Below are 20993 nucleotides of genomic sequence, written 5' to 3'. Positions count from 1 at the left end.
TATACTTTAACTAAATAAAAATCGAAACACCGACGGGTGGACTAACATTTTAAAAAAATAATTAAAAATTTTTTTTGAAAAATCATAAAAAAAACCCCAAAAACAAACAAACATTAATAAATACTTGGGTCAAGTCTAGTATAGTTATCCTACCTTTTAGAATTATAAAACGATTACAATCGCCAAAGTATGTTCTTTTTTATTCGCGGAAGCAATTATTATTATAGGTTGGTCTGCTACATACTTGTGTAATTGATAATCTTAGCTGTTAGAAATAGAATTAACAAAGCCTTATACATACTATCTGAACTAATTAAATGAACAAGTCAGACACCAACCACAGAGACCTCAACAACAAGACAAACAACAGGCCTAGCAATTTATCTGGAATGTCCACTGCTTCTATCTGCTAAGCTAAGCTGAATAAATCCGTAGTTGTAGTTTAAAAACGTAACGTACGGCTTAAAATTAGTAAAATAATAAAAACCGGTCCATAATTGGGACCCTGGTTAAGATTGCCTAAAAATTGAATGGAGTCTTCATTGACCACATATCTCACTGTTTTTAAAATTAGGTAAAGATCCGTCCTTTAGTTTTGATGTTATCTCAGACAAACATATAACCTCCTTGGCGGAGGTAATAAACACCAAATTGCATACGTGTGAAAGGTGCTCTGAAAAGTAGGCCTATATCGTTTAATAATTGCTTTACAAACTAATGTGTTTAATAATGTGTAGTGTAGTATAGTGTTTTCGTTTTGCCATTGTCTATCTAAAATTATACCACAATAATTCCTAGAAAATGTCAGCAGCTAAGGATTCAATCAAATCGTCAATTGAGCATCCTGATATTGAATTCCAGGGCGGGTCTGGTCTTCATGTCTACGATGGCGTTCCATACCCGTGGTTTGTTCACGCAGGTACGCTTGAAGCGATGAAAACGTTTGAAGTACGTAATGATGACGTTTACGTTATATCCTTTCCAAAATCAGGTAAACAATGCTTCTTTTTTTTTTAAAGAAATTAGTCTTGAATAATAAAAGAAGAGAAAAAGAAATGGAGAAATCGAAAAAAGCAAACAAATACAATTGATATTGATATACAGTATATAATCAATCTGTAATTAACAGGAACTACGTGGTTACAGGAGATAGTCTCAATGATTTATTACGAGGCTGACGTTGAGAAGATTACGTCGATTCACGTTGAAGAACGGGTACCGCATCTTGAAATGAGCACAGCCAAACCAGGAAACATCCTAATAAAAAAGATTGCCAACATGCCACGTGATAAACCAAGACTAATCAAAACACATATGGCGTTTGATACGATGCCCGCTGATTTCCACAATAAAAAAGCAAAGGTAATGATAATGCCAAAAACAACAGCAGCAACTGAAAATGACGAATTTATTAGAACGAAGACGACGACGATGATAAAAGACGATGATGATGATGATGATGATGATGACGGTGATATAAATTATGATGGCGGCGGTGGACAACAACAATTAAGATGATGCAATGAGCATAGAAGATTGATGAAAACGTCATAGGATATATTATGACGTCATAGAATGATAGATTATGACGTAATATGAGGATTGATGATGACGTCATAGGAGGAGCAATGATGACGATGAGTATATAATAACAACGGTGGTCACATTGATGTTTTCTGCGACGACGACGACGATGATGTTGATGATGATGATGAAAATAACAAGAATGGTTCGAAATAATCATTGTTTATGTACTATATAATAGGCAATATATATACTATACTAGAGGGTACTCCGAGAGTACAAACCTCCGCCTACTGTAAAATTCCCTACATAAAATTCCCCCTGAATCCCCCAGCCTCTCACAGTTGAGATCGCTGGTTCAAGTCCCACTGAGGTTTTTTTTTAAATTATTTTTTTATTTCTTTTTTTTTTAGTTTTTTGTGGACCTTGATCTTTGACCCTGACCCTTCAAAATTTAACCACAATTATATGATGTGTCATTGATCATTGTGGCTAAGTTTGGTGAGAACCGGATAAAAACTGTGGTCTCTAGGCAGTAAAATAGTTTTTTGTTAGTTGTGACCTTGACCTATGACCTTTTCCCCTCAAATTCGAACTCGTCCGAGCTTTTGGGGCATAGATCATTGTTGCCAAATTTGGTGAGAATCGGATAAAAACTGTGGCCTCCAGGCTGTTCACAGACACACACACACAAACATACATGGGTGAAAACATAACCTCCTTGGCGGAGGTAATAATAGGCAATATACGTACTATATAATAGGCAATTATAATGTACTATATAATAGGCAGTATACGTGGCACGAAACTACAAAGACATCTGTGTGTCAGCGTTCCACTTTTTGAAGATGTTCAAAGCTTATAGTGATGACGACAGAATGAGTAGTTGGGAGGATTACCTGTTGAAGATGATGATTCCAATGAAATGTAAGTGCGCCTCCTACATATCATATCGTATACTTCCGTATATACGTATGGATAATCGCATACTACGTCACACATTGTGTGTAGCGTGACACCAATACTGTATACGAGATTCCGATGCGTTTCGACGTGCGGATTTCACACTTTTAAGATTTATTCTTTGAAAATAAAGTTGTTAAACGTGGCACAGATCACTTATCAGCAAAACTTAATTCAGACAGAATTTAGTATTAAAATGTTTCAAGAAAACGACAAAAAGTAATAAATGTTGGCTAGGCCTAGGCTAGATAGGCTAGGCCAACCTCATATACCTTTAGCCCTCTAACGGGTACAGTACATAAAATGATTTTGCCCAAAAGGCTATATTCAATCGTGTCCGTATACGTGTTGTGACACGGATGCGAATACGTGAGTTTGCCCAAACTCTCTATTTATACATCTCTCATTTACATATAAGCATTTTGTAATTTAGTGTGCCATTAGGTATGATCTCACAACCTAAACAATTGACTGTACACAGCAAAATAATAAGTGAATAAAAGAGCAGAACAAAAAGGAAACTGTGTAAAGTTTTAAAGAAAGCAAAAGACATCAAGATACTTCTTGTTGATATTCCAGCATCCATAATCGAAGCAAACTTCTCTGAAACCCAGGCCAAATGAATACAGGTTTTGGTTAAGCGACATTAAAATGTGTGAAGTTGTAAGATATGGTCCAGTAGTTTTTTCTTTTTTTTTTAATCATACAGCTCCGTATGGATCTTGGGTTCATCACGTAACAAGTTGGTGGCAGCATCGTCATGATGAAAACGTTCTTTTTCTCAAATATGAAGATATGAAGCGAGTAAGTATGTGGTTTAGGTAGATTAACTGTACATTCACTATAATATAGAACATAATTTAGTAACGAAACAACTCGGAAACCAACAATAACGTAAATCTAATTCCGTAAAAAAAGAATTCTTAAAATATGCGTAATAATATCGATTGAAAAGAATGATTTAACGACATCTGAAAATAAATGCAGTAGGCCTACTGCGGGGACAGTTTGCATTATGCCGTCATAATGAATAAATGACTAAACAAATTAACTATCCAATTCAGGATCTTCGAGGAAACGTCATCAAAATCTGCGATCATCTTGGAAAGACCTTGTCAGAAGAAGCCCTCCAGAAGACAGTCGATCAGTGTACTTTCAAAAAGATGAGCAAAAACCCGATGGCCAACTTCACAGGTCTCACGGACTTTGACCTCAATGTTTCTACGTTTATGAGAAAAGGTAAGTAAAGTACATGACGTAATTGTCTGAATTAAACATAATACTGAGGCGCACGTCGAGATCCTTTACTACTTCTGCCTCCCATAAGTACGTGTGGGCCTAGACTTTCCTCAAGTCTGTAGTTATTTCGAGGCTTTTCGATGTTTGTCTTAACTCAAGTTGTATACGTATGAAACGCCATATTTGCCAAAATATTTATCTTTTTACTAATATTAAGTCGAAACACCGTCTGGAACTCAGACTAGTGTGGTGTGGGCCCAATTCATTTGAATACCAGAAGCTAGTAAATCTGGAGGTTGTGGGTTCGATATTTCTCTTTTGATTCTCTGACGACAAACACGTCATTTGTCACAAAACATGAGAGTAGGCTAATACGGGTTACGTTTATCATTTGTTTCGTCATCCAGGTGGCGTTGGTGATTGGATGAATCATTTTACAGTTGCGCAGAACAAGCTGATAGATGCTGTATTGAGAGAATCGTTAACCGGAACGGGACTGGAATTTGAATACGAGCCTTGCGAAGAAAAAAAATAAACTTGACAAGTAATAAGAACAAGAACAACCGAGTGATTCCAGCAAAACACTCTTTTAAAATATATTTGTTATTATCATTTTCATACGAAAACTTTTAAACATAAATAACTGAGTTAGTATAGTCATTGACCAAATGATACGACTGATTGTAAATGATTTTGGTCCAACAATGTTAATCTAAAAATATTGACTCAAATATAGGCATAAAACTAATGTATTTGACATAGGTGATCCGGCTTTGCACCTGGTCCCACCACGGTAAAACGTGAAAGCTGTTTAATACTTTCAACTAATCTATAAAATGCTATCCGAAAATCTAATTTCATAGGCTACCAAGATTTGATTTTTTGATAAATAAACATTAGTATTTTTAAACTGTGATCCTTCTTACGAAACATACCCCTGTGGTTAAAATGTAATAAAGAAAATAGACGATACATTTTGTATGACTGTGTTTAGACTAATTTCGCCTGTAGTTATCGAGGGTAGTAGTATACGTATGAAACGCCATATGTGCCAAAATATTTATCATTTTACTAATATTAAGTCAAAACTCCGTCTGGAACCCAGACTATACTGTGTTATGTATGCTGAAAGGATTGAGAAAAGTAGACAAAACATAATATACACATAACAATTATGCCCTCAACTGTCTAACAAAAGTTATTAACCTCTGACCAACAGAACATTTCATCACAAAGCAATACCGCCACCACATATTAACACTAGGGACTTTACGAAACACGACGGGGAAGCCACAGGACGTCATGAACAATATTTTATGCACGAGCTTTAACAAAGTGGGCGGAGCTTAGGAGGAGGAGGAAAATAAAGTTGCCATTTTCCCGTTTACGGAGAACGAATAGAAATAATGTACTTAAATATACAGTTCAAATTACACTTAAACGTGGAAATTTTAAAACTCTAAATAATATTTGAACTTCTAATTTAATTGTTTAACGATATAACCTTGTTATTGGGTTAAAATGGCTATGTTAAAAGCAAAACATTCTGCGCGGCGTTTGAATGCGAGGCTCCTAGCTAGGAAGGCTAGGCCTATGCTGTTCCACCAGAGCCAAGCGATTCAGAAGGGCCCCATGCCGCGAGACAAGGGAGGAAGAGAGATACTGTCGGTTGTCGTCGTCTTCGCGCAAGGGTGCGTAACTAATAAAACGGCTGTTGACTGTATGTGATTTTACGCTCTAGCGAACACGATATTCGTCGTCCTCCCCTAACCGTCGTGTTTCGTAAAGTCCCTACTATTTTAGTAGTAATAATTATACCATGCATTTATTATTACGTGATTACAAAACTTAACCATGATGGGTGTGATTTCATCTGCAGAAATACTCCCCTTCCCACTTCAACCCAACTTTTTTTTTTACGAATTTTGTTTACGAGACAAAACAAATAAAAGAAACACACATGCGCAATAAGGTTTAACATGCTTTATTTGTCAGACGATTGTTATACAAGATCATCATCATACAGTAATGTTCTATTGTAGGTGGTATATCTACCTTTATATGTATACTAGACCCTCAACTTAATCTACAAATAATATATGTACATCGTTTAACGAAATATTGAACTATTATTTACAGGATCAATTCTTATATAATATGTAAAAAATGACATTCGAATTATACAGTATATACAATGTTTAACATTAGGTAATGTTGACAAAAAAGATGAAAACACTGGGTTTTTTTAATTACACAGTGCAGCAATACACAACATAGGGAACTTTGAAAGCAACTTCGGTATATTATCTACTATCTACAGAGACCAAAACAAAACGTTCTGATCTGTAATGCAATATCCAGTACTTTTATATTTTTAATAGCGCCCTCTATTGTTAGTTATAATTTAAAAATGTTATAGTGACCTCAATAGTTTGGACATGCGTACAAAAAACCTTTTTTGGGAGGTCTGAAAGTGTAGGCTAAAAAAGGATGAGGACACGTTTTGTACAATCATAAAACGTCATGCTGATTTTAAATATCACAATGACAGCCGATATATAACCACACTAACCCTCTGAGCCATGACCCCCTTTTACCGTACCGACGAAACACGAATATTTATATTATATTACGAGGGTAATATAGTAAAATGGTCCTCATTTAGAGGCGTTGGTAATACTCAATAAAGTAAACCACCACACGACGATTTCAAACACCATATTGTTACTTTTTTTAACACGCCGTGAGTAAAATATTGTTTCTAACTGACGAATCCCTCGACCAATTATTCAAAGTTTTACTTTCTTTTACTTTCTTACTCCGTTTCCTTTTCGAGCTAAACTGTGATGGGCTGATGAGAAATGATGCGCAGTCATAGCGCCCGCAATTGACAGTTCTCCTCCCAATATAACGCCCAATATAACTTCAGCAAAAGCAAGTCGACTTTTCTCTTCTGGAAGTTGTACAATGTCAAGACAAGTCTGTAATATACAAATTCATTATGTTAAAGGGTGACTCCAGGTTTAAAATTTCTACTGTTCTATAAAATATAATACTTTTTTTCAGTGGTAAAACAGAACGAGTGTCGTGAAACAAGCGTTTTTCTTTAAGGTGATTGGGCTGATGAGCCACCCCAGATGATGTATGTTCACAACAACACTGAGGAGGACCAACCGAGGCGTACACCATTGTCGGTCGAGACAGAGGGATGGCTACTACTTCAGGACTTGTTGTTTAAACTAAATGAGGTCCGTAACAAGAGCTCATTGACAGTTGAGTTGTGGAGAAAATAAATTATAAAACCTACCCTTTGTGAAGGCAGGGATGTTCCCCCTCCAACTGTTCCCACCATTAGGGATGGCATCGTTATGCGAAGTCTTAGATCACCTTCTGGTGTTTTACGCATCTCTTCCACGCCAACATGACTTTCGGCGACGCAGGCAGGGTCCTGTCCGCATGCGATGAAGATGGCGGCCAGGGCATTGGATGAATGGTATGTCAATCCTGAAGTATAATACAATACAATAATAAATCACTCAAATTCTACAAATATATCACCATTTTAAACAAGATCCTTCAATTCTTAGCATTACAATGAAAAAATAAAAAACTTTGACGAACAAGCTTTGCGCAGTTTTATCAAAGCTGTGTACAAAGCACGTATTGAAATAAACTTAAGTATGAAGGGAATTTGAAATGTCGGTCTACTTTTATTCCAACATTACAAAGATCATTATTACGTAACATTCACGTGACGTACCTGTTACTCCTTGCATGTATGAGCTCATCAGTGTCGACTCATTGGCATCATTCATGTTATCAACTGCCAAGATAAATTCAGAACATTAAACATTATTATCCTTATCTTTATTAACGCATTTCTGAGAAGAGAAAGTAATTTCAGCCAACAGGGATTTTATAGTCTCTTTCCATACTGATTCAACTTAGGCTACTGAATTTCACCTTAGATTTGGAGGTACTTAGGCTACTGAATTTAATCTTAGATTTGAAGGTTACCTGCGAAAATGGGAAAATGGATAGGTGGTTGTTTACAGTTTGGCTAAACTTACCTGACGTTCTTAGAATACTTTCAACAAGTTCTTTTGGGCACACCATCTCACCAGTGACATACACTCCTCTAGAATTGTTGTAAAACCCGATTGAAGCCTTCTTGTCTTGCGAACCGCCTGCTTCCAGCATCCACCGTTCTGGTTGAATAGGGCATTCGGGAAGAACATTCATAATAGCTGCATTGGTAGCGAATGTACTGATATTCTGGCCAGATGCGTTTCCAGTTTCATACAAAAACTTCACATGAACCTTATTACCATGTAAGTTGGGTACTATCTTAATAAGTTTGCCGTGGTTTGTTGTACTTTCGGCAGCCAATTTCAAAGCGTTGAAGACTTCGGGGCGATCAAACCACTGTAAGAAAGTGTACGCGTCGGGTAGGTTGCGAAATATGAACTCTGGAACTCTCTGTATTGTCTGTCCGATAACTGCTGTGTTGACTCCTCCACATGCGCTGATAAGCTTGCAGCCCCTTGAGTAGGATGCCACTAACGCAGCTTCCGTTGTAGCCATAGGGACAGAGAAAGATCCCTTAGCGTATATGCCATTTACGTCGACGTTCACCATCCCAACTGGGACTTTAACAGTTCCGATGTACTTTTCCACGCTGCGTGTGTACGTGTCATCATTGTACATATCGTCCAACGGTGATAGGTCAACATTTCGCAACGCGTTTTGGTTGATATACATGTTTCTATTGTTAAGTGACACACTAGTAGCAGTTGCTGACTCAGCCTGGTTTCTAGAAAAAGTAAAAAGTTGTTTTAAAGTATAATATAGCTATGATAGCTTTACGGTATTTCACCATAACAAATATTAAAATACTCTATTTTCATACTGAGTATCAAAAATACTTGTGCAATGTAAGTAGCTTCTTAAAACATGTTTAGGCCTAACTAAAAAGATAAATTACATAGAAAAGTAGATATCAATCAATCAATTTATTGGGAATTAAACCTTTACATCGGTGGCACACAAACAAAGTAGTTCATCCATACTATAACAATACAAACAAATGTGTAGGTAGAATATAGTGAAATATAACTAATTATCAACATTATTATATACTTAATTATTATATTGACTAGTAGTAAACAACATGGTAACTCTAACGTTAATGCTCTAAAGCTCTGTCTACTATACACTATCAAACTAGTTTGTGCTTTATTAGTATAACTTGAATATACAACTTGCAGTGTCATGATTATAGTTACCGAGGCTCTGTCTACACTATCAAACTAGTGTGATGTGCCCAAATATGGCAGTGATATGCACAAATATGGTATTGATATGCACAAATCAATTCAATTCAATTCAATTCAATAGACATTTATTTACAAAATCTGAATACATACAGTAGGAAAACAAGAAACAGGATTGTACAGAATTATAAAAGTGTATCAGAAAATGAAGGCAAAAGCCCAGAAAGATGTTTGTAACATCTTGTGTTGGGCGAGCCTTAACACAAATAAAAAAGAAAAGAAATGCATTGAATAAAATCATAATAAATTTCATAATCTAAAATATGAATAACCGAAAAAAAAAAAATCTGTTGGTACTGCAGATCGAGACATGACCGATTAATAAATATTTAATAAGTGAAAAGGTGTATTTTTTTAATTTTGAGAGAAGCATCTTAGGGGAAGCAGATTTTAAAATGGAGGGTGGTAGGTTGTTCCATAGGGTGGGTCCAGAGTATCGAATGTTATGTTGGAAAAAATTTGTTCTATGGGAGGGTATAGATAATTTATTTTTAGTACGTGTGTGATGGGAATGATAGAAGGAATTGGAAGTAAATATATAACAAAGATGGTGAGGAAGGATGTTGTTTAAGGCAGAGTAGACAAAAATGGTTTGTTGAATTAAGTTGATATCATTAAGTTTGATGAGATTAAGATTTGAAAATAAATGAGAGGAATGGGAAAGCGGAGGCGCGCCAGATATAATTCTGATAGCCTTCTTTTGGAGGGTATGCAATTTATTAAGGTTTGTAGGGTATGTGTTGCACCAAACAATATTACAATAACTCAAATAGGGAAGAATCATAGAGCAATACAGGATGCGTAGGATATTAGGGGGTAAATATGAAGACAAACGAAAAATAATACCAAGGCTTTTGGAAATTTTGTTTTCAGTTACACTAATGTGTGTTTTCCACGTCAGGCCAGAGTCAAGATGGACACCTAAGAATTTTGCTGATTGAACAGAGGGGATGTTTATATTTTCAATGGTAATATTGTATAGTGATGGGTCAACATTTTTTAACTTCTGGGGGGTCCCAAACAGGATGAAGTTACATTTTTTATGGTTTATAGAAAGTTTATTAGCAGCAAAGTATTGGGACAACATCTCTAGGTGGGAGTTGGTAGTATTAAACAGAGTTTGGATTTCAGGGTGAGAATAAGTGACAGTTGTGTCGTCAGCGTATAGGTAAAAATCAAGTAATGGGGAAGAAAGATAGATATCGTTAATGTACAGAATAAATAAAAGGGGACCGAGTAAGGAGCCTTGGGGAACACCACAAGTTACATGATTGAAATTAGAGATTGAATTGGAGAATTTTGTGCATTGGACACGATTAGAGAGGTAACTTTTGAAGAGATTTAAAGCAGGGCCACGGATTCCATAGTGAGATAATTTGAATAAGAGTATATTGTGATCAATTGTATCGAAAGCCTTGGAGAGGTCTATAAAAATTCCTAATGTGAGGTGACGGACAAATATGGTAGTGATATGCCCAAAATAGTAGTGATATGACATCATCATGTCCTTATATGAGCACATTTTTTGTCACATAACGTTTGATAGTGTAGACAGAGCTTTAAGATATATACTCAACGTGCAGTTAGGATAATATAAAACTACATACAGCTGCAGCAGGCGCGGATCTGGGAGAGGCGCCCATCATCCGTTCTCCCTTTTCAAGAAATCACAGACCCCCTTGTATTCTATCAATTCAATTCAATTTCTTTTTATTTCGAAAATATCATCCATATTAATCAACTTACAAGCAGAAAAAGAAAAATCGTAAACTCTATCGTAAAATCTTGTTTTTATAATGAAATGACGAACAAATAATTTCTCTCTCTCTTTCAAATAAATGCTAACATATGATTTTAGTACTTACGATTGGTTTCTAACTTGGATGTCAGGGCTGGCTTTGTTCGACACTTTATGAAATGATTTTCGTGCGTTAAAGTCAGCATCATCGCCTGCGCTGCTCTGTTTTAAAACGCTCGTAGAAAAATACCGACCAAACGAATTAGCATTAGTAGCTGTTCTGCTCAAAATTCTTAACTTCAACATTGTCAAGCAGTTATCCTTAGACCAGTTTTTACAGCGCGGGTTTCGTAATAATTGGTAACGCTGAATGATATTCGTATCACGTATCGAAAGGGTTTTATATATTGTGAAGTAACGGAGCATGCGCAGTCAATGACCGATAAGGTAGCATTATCTACAGTTACTGGTGTTTCATGTAAATTTATTATTTATTTATTTAACCGCATCTTTTAAGTTATCGGACAACCCCCCTGGACAATTACACAACCAACTACCCTCCGGGCAACTACCTCCGGGGCAACTAATTCTCAGATCTAAAGGTCCTAAACATGTTCTAATTTCTATTAAGATATTATTCTGTTGTAATTTACCTCCGCCAAGGAGGTATATGTAATCGATCGCGTGTGTTTGTTACTTGGCCAAATTGAAAATTGGCCAAGTATTTTGATCTGTTCGGTTTGTGTGTTTGTTTGTTACTTGGCCAAATTGAAAATTGGCCAAGTATGTTGATCTGTCCGTTTTACGTGTGTTTGTTTGTTTGTCATCACTCTAGCGCTCACAATTTTGATTCGAATGACAAATTACAACCATACATGTCGTCTGTTGTAAGGACGACACTGTCCAATTTTGGTGAAAATCCGGACCACGGTCCCAATTCTGGACCACTTTTTAGAATTAATTTCAGACCTACCAGTGTTAAAAGACAGAATTTTCAAAATTGCATTTTCTCGAGAACTACTTGTCAACAGATCAACATACTTGGCCAATTTTCAAGTGTCCAAAAACTTCATTTTTGTGCAAGAGTTTTAAAAAACCTATTTCTTTTCAAATTCACTCGTTTGTCTGTCGCGTTGCTGTTCTATTTTTAGTCAGCTGAAGCTATTGTTAGTTGAAAGGCTGGTTACCTAACCATTACAAATTAGCCTAAATCACACACAGCATTAAGACACACACAATTTTTCCGGAGACTAAATAATATGTAGAAGAATGTTACAGTAGGCGGAGGTATGCACTCTCGGAGTGGCTTTCTAGTTAGACATGTTCTCATTAAATTCTTCAGAAAGAGTTTTTTTTCTGATCTAACATCATTGTTTATTATTTTTATACAAGCATTGCCTATCATCTTAGTATACAACAAATGCAAAAGCGGAAAGTTTAATTCAAACTCCTATATAGTGTGTTGTAATTCTTTGATTGTATTGCACAAATGCCTACTGTATCTATGAGGATCGGCCATCAATAATATTGTAAGTAAGAGCAAGCAAACAGTTCATTCATCGGCCAACGACCTTTCTATAATCTATAATATTTGAAATAATAAAACATAATAATCTTATTGATTATGTATTATCTAATAACATCTATACGTGTCTATTTATAACTTAAGATACGCTTACCACATCTCTTTGAGTCATTTCGCTAATCATACGATGATTTCTGATTTCTGTAATTACCCTAATTAGCATATTATCAACAACAGGTGCAGAACCAACCAATAGGAATTCAGCATCAAATATCCACTTGGCAAATGTCCAAAGTTGTGGTTCAATTATATATGGCTGTTTTAATTGATGGAAGAAACAATATATCTGCTTTTAAGATAATTTCTCGAATGAAAAGAAAACTAATACTATATAGATTTTTACCATTACTTATGCGTAAAGAGCACACACTCTAGGTGTGGGAAAAGGTATTTTATGAATGTTGTGTGAAAAATAAAAGAATCAATCAATCAATCAAAATCAAATCAATTTAGTTACCATCAATTAGTGGGTAGACATTCTTTACAACGTCGAGAGAGCTAGTTGACCACTTCCAATACCATTCAGCATCAAATAATGTCCTGAATGAAAAAAAAAACATTTTGGTTTCAGTCTAAAATTAGAAACACATTTTAATTTTAGCATTCGATGTTTCTAAGAGTTTCAGTTGTTCAAAGTACAGAATTAGCACATTTAGATACATTACACATTAATATCTCCATTAATCCATACGCCCATTTTATCTTCTGTAAACATTTTTGTTTCGGTCTAAAATTAGAAACATATTATAATTTTAGCATTCGATGTTTCTAAATTTAGAGTTACGATTGTTGATGTGTTTGCACTGTTTTGCAAGCAATGTATTTTTAGAACATTGTACCAATTTATACTGATAAGTCAGTGCTGATAATCAATTATGTCGATATTCAAAGGATATTTTAGTACAGTTATCAAACCTCTTGATAGATAGTATTTTTATAGGTCTATTCGGAAGTTTCGAAGTTCAGTAATAATGATCGGCTCGATAGATCGAACTGGTGATTTTTGTCACCTGATTTTAAAATAGAACAATACTGTTGCACCCAGTCCAAGTTCTTCTTGATAAAAATATAAACACAAAGGCACACATTGCGTACCATACGTGTACTTGAGCTATAGTTTAATGGAAAGAAATTAAAGGAATTATTTCTTTCGAAGTTTAGTAATGAGGATCGATAGATCGAAAAAAAAACTTAAAATAGTAACTTTACTAAACAGGCCTACTACATAAAAAACGATACCAGTGGTTATTCAAATGCGTTAATATTTGTGTTTGTTAATGGTTTTTTCTAATTATTATTATTATTTTTAGTGGGATCTGTATACATACAATGCATAAATATAGGTCCATAACATGACTTTGATGATAGTCCAAAGTGTGAATCTTGTACACGCCTATAACGAATGGTAATAGTATGTATCACGAACCGTTGTCTAAAAATAACACCTAAGAGCTATATATAATGTTACTTTCACAATACATTATCATAATTATATCTAATTCAACAATGCGCTAATGTTTGTTTAGGACTTGGCCAAGTAAACATTATCTGTCATTAATAATCCAATCAAACAGGACCTGTAAATGGTACCAGATAAAGTTCACATAGTTGAAAATTGTTTAATATTCAAAGGCCGACAAAATCTTTGCATCAACATTAAATATTGAAAAATATGTTTACCAAAATGCTAACTAATTCGAATAACAATATAAAAACATAAGTAAAGACTATATATATATGGATGAGTACGGTACATTCCTCGGTGACCTTAATATGTATTAAATTCAAAGAAGTTGGGTGAAGGAATTATGGGGTGGGTGGGCGGGGTTTGATGGGAAAGAAAGAGGGGTGACTGAGGGGGGTGGGGGAAGAGGGGTGACTAAGGGGAAAAAGAGGGGTGAATGAGGGAAAAAAGAGGGGTGACTGAGGGGAAAAAAGAGGGTGACTGAGTGGGAAAAAGAGGAATGACTGAGGGGGAAAAGAGGGTGACTGAGGGGGGAAAAGAGGGGTGACTGAGGGAATAAAGAGGGGTGCAGACCGGCCCAAAGGTACTAGAAAATATCGTCTTATAATAATGCTCTTTATTTTTTTATGATACACCAAGCCCACACATCGAGCGGAGCGGAGAAGAGTTACACATCGATAATTGACAAATTTAACAACGAATTCATTTCTTTTGTAATAATTAGTTTTATTCATCATCTTCCCTTATTGAATAAAATACATACTAAATATTACATAATATACTGTATCTAAATCCGCATTAACGGTAATTATATTTTAAGTGCAATGACGTACAATATTATTTACAAAAACTACAAAATTGTGCTTGGTTCTTCGCGCATGCGCGTATTCAAATGATAAGAGTTGCGTATATTTCCAATATAACGGTTGATTATTCTTATAATAATCTTAATGCATATACAGTTACTTTACATACGTTTAATACTACTGCTTAAATATAATATTTAATCGGGTGGGGGCGCTACTTTCTCAATTCTAAACAATAAGTTAAACGTTTTAAGTATATCTTCTTAAGTCAATCCATCCATAATGTTTTTGCAGGTAACATACAATGTATAGTTAATTTATGCATCACATTTTTTGTTAGAAATTAAATTAAGGCGATTGATGTATATATTTACACAATAGTTTACTTTACCCAAAGTTATCTAACGTGTGGTATATACAATATGTATATAACAAACCGCAAAACATTGTACTATCGGTCAAACTTATTTACTATTATTTCAAATTATTGTTATTCTGCTGTGTGCCAGGGTTTTGTGAAGTAGCTCAATGTTTGTTTGTCGCCCTCTCAGAACGTTTTAACCAATCACAAAGCAGAACCATAAACTTATTGAAGTGGGACGAGCCAACGTGTACAACTTTCAACCAATCACAGAACAGAAACAAAACGTACTGCAATACGACCACTTTGCAAGTTTTAACCAATCACGAAGTAGAACCAACGCTTGCATTGCAAGAATGTTTCCTTCTCCGATCATTTTGATCAATCAAAAACCACATAAATACAATTAAACAATTAAAAAGTGAACTTACTGCAGCAGAATAGTGCTGGATTCTGCACTTCATATAATAATATTTTAACGATATTAACTTGGATCCCAAATTAACTTTTTTCGTGAAATAATTGTGGGTACCTGTGCCGTTTGTACAAGTATATTAATTAACTAATATGATTTTAATACACTTAATAGTAAACACGTATTTGTTTATGGTTTCATGTCTAAGTTCAAACATCAGAAACACACATTGTCATAATACATAATATGTGCTTTAATTATAGCATTATATTCTATTCCAAACACTTTTTAAACCCGTTTCGTGGCTCCACTTCTGGCGAATTTTTTATGAGCAGCTGAAAAATGATGCGCCATCATTGCGGCGCTGAGAGAGAGTTCTCCGCCCACAAGCACGCCCATTATTACCTCAGCTAAAGCATCTCGACTGTTCTCTTCTGGCAGTTGTATCATACTAAGACACGTCTAAAATACAAGAAAAGCTAGACGGTAAACAAAATGTTCTGTCAAATTTTCATGAAATTGTCGTTTATACTTGGTTTCTACTTGGACGCAACGCAACGACATACAGGCGCAACGTATGTTAGTTGACCAATCAAAAGCGACAGTTCGGACGATCTATCGCATCGTGATTGGTCAAATTATATAGTATACGGCGACCTTACGTCTTAATAGGAAGCAAACTTGTATGATATACAACAATTGTAAAATTAGGCTACATTATCTAATTTAAAAAACTTACGTTTTGAGAGGGTAGATCTGTACCGCCTCCAACGGTTCCAATCATCATTGACGGTATGGTTAAGCGTACCCTAAGGTCACCCTCTGGTGTCTTGCGCATCTCTGTGACGCCAACATGAGATTCGACGACGCAAGCAACATCTTGTCCACACGCGATAAAAATGGCGGTCAATGCATTAGCGGCGTGACAAGTTAATCCTACGTTATGAAGAAAAAAATATATACAACATTGTAATTATCACTCTAATACACTCTCTGTGGTTTAGCCAGGCATTACAATGAATGTGAGGATGACTTTAAGGTTGAAGGTGAGGGTGGTATTTTAATAATTATTATATTACTACTATATTATAATTTGTTTACATTTATTGAATTTTAATTGAATATTAATTGCATTAATTTGTTTGATACATTATGAAAAAAACCCAAGTCTCATACTTTAATATTGGCGCAACTAAAGCAGTACTCACTGCACATGCGCGTAAGAACGCAGTATATATCAATTATTATACAGTACTGTATAGTTTGAACTAGTCTAGGTTCTAGACCGAAATTAGTAAAAAGTATTGTGGCATATAGGGCGTTTCATACGTATAATACACTGTGAGTTCGTATTATTCAGACTAAGTGGACTAACATAAAAAAGACAATAAATACAGACTTGGGTCATAAAGCTCTTTCTAAACTATCAAACTAGTTTGAAAAAAGTGTGATGTGCCCAAATATGGTAGTGATATGACACTATATTGTCTATATATGGGCACATCATATTTGTTGTCACATAAAGTTTGTTAGTGTAGACAGAGCTTTAGTTTGAACGCGCTCATTATCAATTTGCCGTTTTTAAAGGGCGTTTATTCATAACGGTAATAAAAGCTCATTTGCAATGTCACGGTTAATCTATATCTAAAAATAGTACGTTAGACAAAGCCACATATTTGTTTTCTATTGTTATCATAATCATTTATTTGAACAGGCTAGACGAAAATGTGTATTTTTATAAATGATACTCTAATCAAACAGAATGTTCCGACAGATTGTGGCGGTAACATTACTAAGTGATAACATTATTAGGTGGTGACGTCGTAGACTTAATCTCTGTCTACACTTTCAAACTAGTTTGACAAAAAAGTGTGATGTGTCCAAATATGGTGGTGATATACCCAAATATGATAGTGGTATGGCACATCACATTTATTTTTGTCACATAAAGTTTGATAGTGTAGGAGACAGAGCTTTAAGAAAAAATGTAATACAAAGTACAGTATTGTATAGGTTACAATACTTGTTATAAACCACGTCGGGCCTTTTCCGATAACACCGTACCGGTAAAAATCCTTTTTTATCCCATAGATAACAGTACTACTCCGTGTATATGTTTCATGTAAAATTATATAGTTACTCGTCGTTTGCTCCTCGTAGAAAAGCGTGACATGCGTGTGACGGGGCGCAATGGAAAGCAAAGATACAGTTATTAATTGACACGAGACAACTTACCGGTCACTCCTTGCATATACTGACTAATCGTCACTGATTCGTTGATTTCATTCAAATTATCAACTGTAATAAATAAATAAAATAATATAATATAGTAAAGTTGCTTTTAAAAATTAGTTTAAAATAATAAATTTATAATAATAAATTAAGATGGTTAAAATAAGTACCTGTTGTTTTCAAAATCTTTTCAACAGCATCTTTAGGGCAGATAACTTCACCAGTGACGTAGACACCTCTGGAGTTGTTGAAAAGGCCACTCGACGCTTTCTTATCTTGCGAGCCGCCGGCATCCAGCCACCATTTCTGCGGTTGAATAGGAGAGTCTTGTAGGAGCTCCGTAATAGCAACATTAGTAGCAAATGTGCTAATATTTTGTCCGGATGCGTTACCAGTTTCGTACACAAACTTAGTAAGTACTTTATTACCGTGTAAGGTAGCTGCGGTCTTCTTGAGTTTTCCATAATTGGTCGTAGTCTCCGCAGCCTTTTTAATTCTATCAAACATTTCTGGCCTATTAAACCACCGGTAAAATATGTTTGCGTCCGAAATGTTAGCGAATAGGAATTCTGGCGCTCGCTGAACGGTTTTCTCCACGACAACGGTGTTGATTCCGCCGGAGAAAGAAACCAATTTGCAGCCTCTGGAATAAGAAGCTACTAATGCAGCTTCAGTTGTAGCCATGGGGACAGAGAAAGATCCCTTGGCGTACATACCATTTACGTCGACGTTCACCATCCCGATTGGGATCTTCACGGTACCAATGTAGTTCTCAATGTTGCGTGTGAACACACCATCTTTGTGTATATCGTCCAAAGGTGATAGGTCTATAGTTTCCAGTACATTATTGTGAATATACCTCTGACGGTTTGACATTGAGACGCTCATCGTATCGTCAGCTGATTTTGGCTTATTTCTAGAATGAACGAAAGATACATAGGCCTAAAAGTCTTAAAAGTCAACAACATGATACAAACAAAATAGAAAATGCCACACTGTTAAAAAGACTTGTTTTAATTATAGTACGTCGGACGGCGAAGCTTGAACAATTGTACTATTATAATATTAGAAAATACAGTCTGCACACATGTAGGCCTACTTTAAGGTTTAACTAATCGAACCAAGAGCTCATAAAAGCAATTATCTTTCCATTTATCTAAGTCTAACGAATGGTACATATGCTTAAAGCTCGGTCTACACTATCAACATTTATGAGAAAAAAAATGTGTGATGTGTCCAAATAATATTGTAGTAATATGACATTATCATGTCCACATATGGACACATCACATTTTTGTTGTCACATAAGTTTGACAGTGTAGACAGAGCCTAAAACAGTATACTTTTTAATATAAATTGTAAATGCTACAACTTACGATTGGTATCTCACGCGATTGTCGTCAAGCTTCTGTTTGTGTTGGTATCTATTTTGTGACGTTCCATCGCAGAGACCGCCATAAGAGTGCCCATTGCTACTCTGTCTCAGAAGGGTCGACGTAGACAAACATCTTCTGCTAAGTTGACACGAAACAACCTTCCTCAAACTAATGAAACTTGCCATTCTGTTTTAGGGGGAAAAAATCATTTATTTATATAAAAATGTCTTATATGAATCCAAAGGCAAATTACTGAAGAATTACAATGTTGTGGTTATCAGTGGCTGGATCTCCAATGCTGATACAAAATAAAATAAGCAAAAAACTCAATAAAAACGATAAAGTAAAACAGCCAAATTTGCAGAGCTTTCGGGCAAAACCTTCATCAGCGCAAGTGAGAGTACTTCTTCTCAGAATTGAGAATATAAAACAGACAATAACGGCAATAAAAGAAATATAAACAAAGGAGGCACAAGCTGTTATATAATTATTTCTGAGGATCGTTGGTAAATATCGAGTTATGGTAAACGATTCCACTCTTTCTACTTCAAATAGATGGAAATTTGTAGATGACTTAACTAATAGCTGAGATGTCAACAAACTAACTTAATGAAGATGACATGAAAAGCGAAGATTGAAAAACACTTTGTATAGGAAATTAATTTAATCACTTCCGTAAAACAAAATTCATTCAATTCTAAAAAGACAAAATAAACTTTAACCAAACAATTTGACTATGTTTTGTTTTAAATTACAATTTTTTTTTCGATCTAATTTTTAATTAATAACGACGATATTTTTGGTGACCCTTTTTTTTTTCTTTTTTTTTATCTTGTACGTAGTATCCGTAGTACTTTTTTCTGATATTTGCGTTGTATTTTAATGAACTGTATATAAATTTAGAATATTAAGCAATATTTTACCATTTGTAAATTCTGACAGCAAAATCAAAATATTAAATCAATAAATGAAAGAATTTAAGAATGATATCCAACCTGACAGTACCACGAGTGACATTATTGTTGGCCGTATTTAAATCAAGCTACTTGATCGAATATCGGTTGGGGTGAATTTTGTTCACGGACTCGCACTGTCCGTGTCTCATCTTACAACTTACAGGGCCTACTTGGGCTTTAGACAGTATCAATTAATATATAAGATTTCAATTGATAAATAAAGAATTACAAACGAACTTTCTTATATTACAACTATGTATTGGTAGCTGAACAATATAAATAGTTCTGGCGGGAGAACATCCGGGAATGCCTGTGGCGAAGACCATTTAGGCTATCAACAGCCGAAAACGAAAACCGTTTTCATATCGACAAGTAAACATTTATTTTATCTTGTATAAAACGGTGCAAAATAGGCCTATTGTATCAATCAAACCCGTGTTTGTACCAAAACAAACTTATTCTTACTTTTATTAACAATTAAATACTAAAAGGTTAACTTGTGTACTGAAATAAATAAAAATATTTTTTTGTGAGAATGCAATAAAAGGTAATAATTTGAACTTACTTGCATTTTTCAAACAAGCAAAAATGTCAATCTTATTTTAATTGCACTCCACCTCTTTTCAAGTTTGGTTCCCACAACGTAAGGACGTAACGCAACGCAAAGTGATTTGATCAATCACAAGCGATAGATTATTCGAACAGTTACGTGTGATTGGTCAACTCACTTGCGTTGCGTCTACGTCCTTGCGTTGCGTCCTAGTGGGAACCATGCTTTATGTAGAAAAATTTGGCAAATATGCTATATAAGTTTACGGTAGTATATAACAACGTATGCATACATACCTGATGAGATTAGTACAATACGTTTCGGTTCAGTCCTGCAGATTAACAATTGTGTTTTTAAAGCTTTCAATGTAGTCTAGCCCTGATAAGAAAGGCGATGAAAGTGAGCTATATACATACATATTATTTGCTTTCACTACTCATACGATAGTCT

At 35.1% G+C, this 20993-nt stretch overlaps 3 protein-coding genes across 4 annotated transcripts; 1 reads left to right on the top strand and 2 right to left on the bottom strand.

Moving 5' to 3' along the window:
* Nucleotides 1-910: 910 nt before the first annotated feature.
* Nucleotides 911-4580, top strand: LOC144842829 (sulfotransferase 1E1-like). Its single transcript, XM_078699378.1, has 6 exons — nt 911-991; nt 1130-1362; nt 2313-2451; nt 3197-3291; nt 3552-3726; nt 4134-4580. Exons 1-6 carry the CDS (start codon nt 934-936, stop codon nt 4259-4261), a joined length of 828 nt encoding a protein of 275 aa, XP_078555504.1. The 5' UTR covers nt 911-933; the 3' UTR covers nt 4262-4580.
* A 1127-nt stretch (nt 4581-5707) lies between these two features.
* Nucleotides 5708-12515, bottom strand: LOC144842259 (3-hydroxy-3-methylglutaryl-coenzyme A reductase 1-like). 2 transcript variants are annotated; one of them, XM_078698673.1, is made up of 5 exons: nt 12477-12515; nt 7797-8539; nt 7487-7549; nt 7034-7230; nt 5708-6707 (listed from the first exon to the last, which is right to left on the bottom strand). In XM_078698673.1, the coding sequence occupies exons 2-5, from the start codon at nt 8485-8487 to the stop codon at nt 6534-6536; spliced, it is 1125 nt and encodes a 374-aa protein (XP_078554799.1). In that variant the 5' UTR covers nt 8488-8539; nt 12477-12515; the 3' UTR covers nt 5708-6533. The 2 variants fall into 2 exon arrangements, with proteins under 2 accessions (XP_078554799.1, XP_078554798.1); XM_078698672.1 differs by lacking the exon at nt 12477-12515 and adding an exon at nt 10925-11152.
* A 3141-nt stretch (nt 12516-15656) lies between these two features.
* LOC144843144 (3-hydroxy-3-methylglutaryl-coenzyme A reductase 1-like) lies at nt 15657-20993 on the bottom strand. Its single transcript, XM_078699868.1, has 6 exons — nt 20840-20993; nt 19038-19223; nt 17832-18577; nt 17665-17727; nt 16169-16365; nt 15657-15891 (listed from the first exon to the last, which is right to left on the bottom strand). Exons 2-6 carry the CDS (start codon nt 19220-19222, stop codon nt 15718-15720), a joined length of 1365 nt encoding a protein of 454 aa, XP_078555994.1. The 5' UTR covers nt 19223; nt 20840-20993; the 3' UTR covers nt 15657-15717.

Source organism: Antedon bifida, chromosome 5, assembly GCF_963402885.1.
Source record: "Antedon bifida chromosome 5, ecAntBifi1.1, whole genome shotgun sequence".
NCBI classification, from domain to species: Eukaryota; Metazoa; Echinodermata; class Crinoidea; order Comatulida; family Antedonidae; genus Antedon; species Antedon bifida.
Note: the sequence above shows the minus strand (reverse complement) of the source record. Positions and strands in the feature narration are given on the sequence as shown.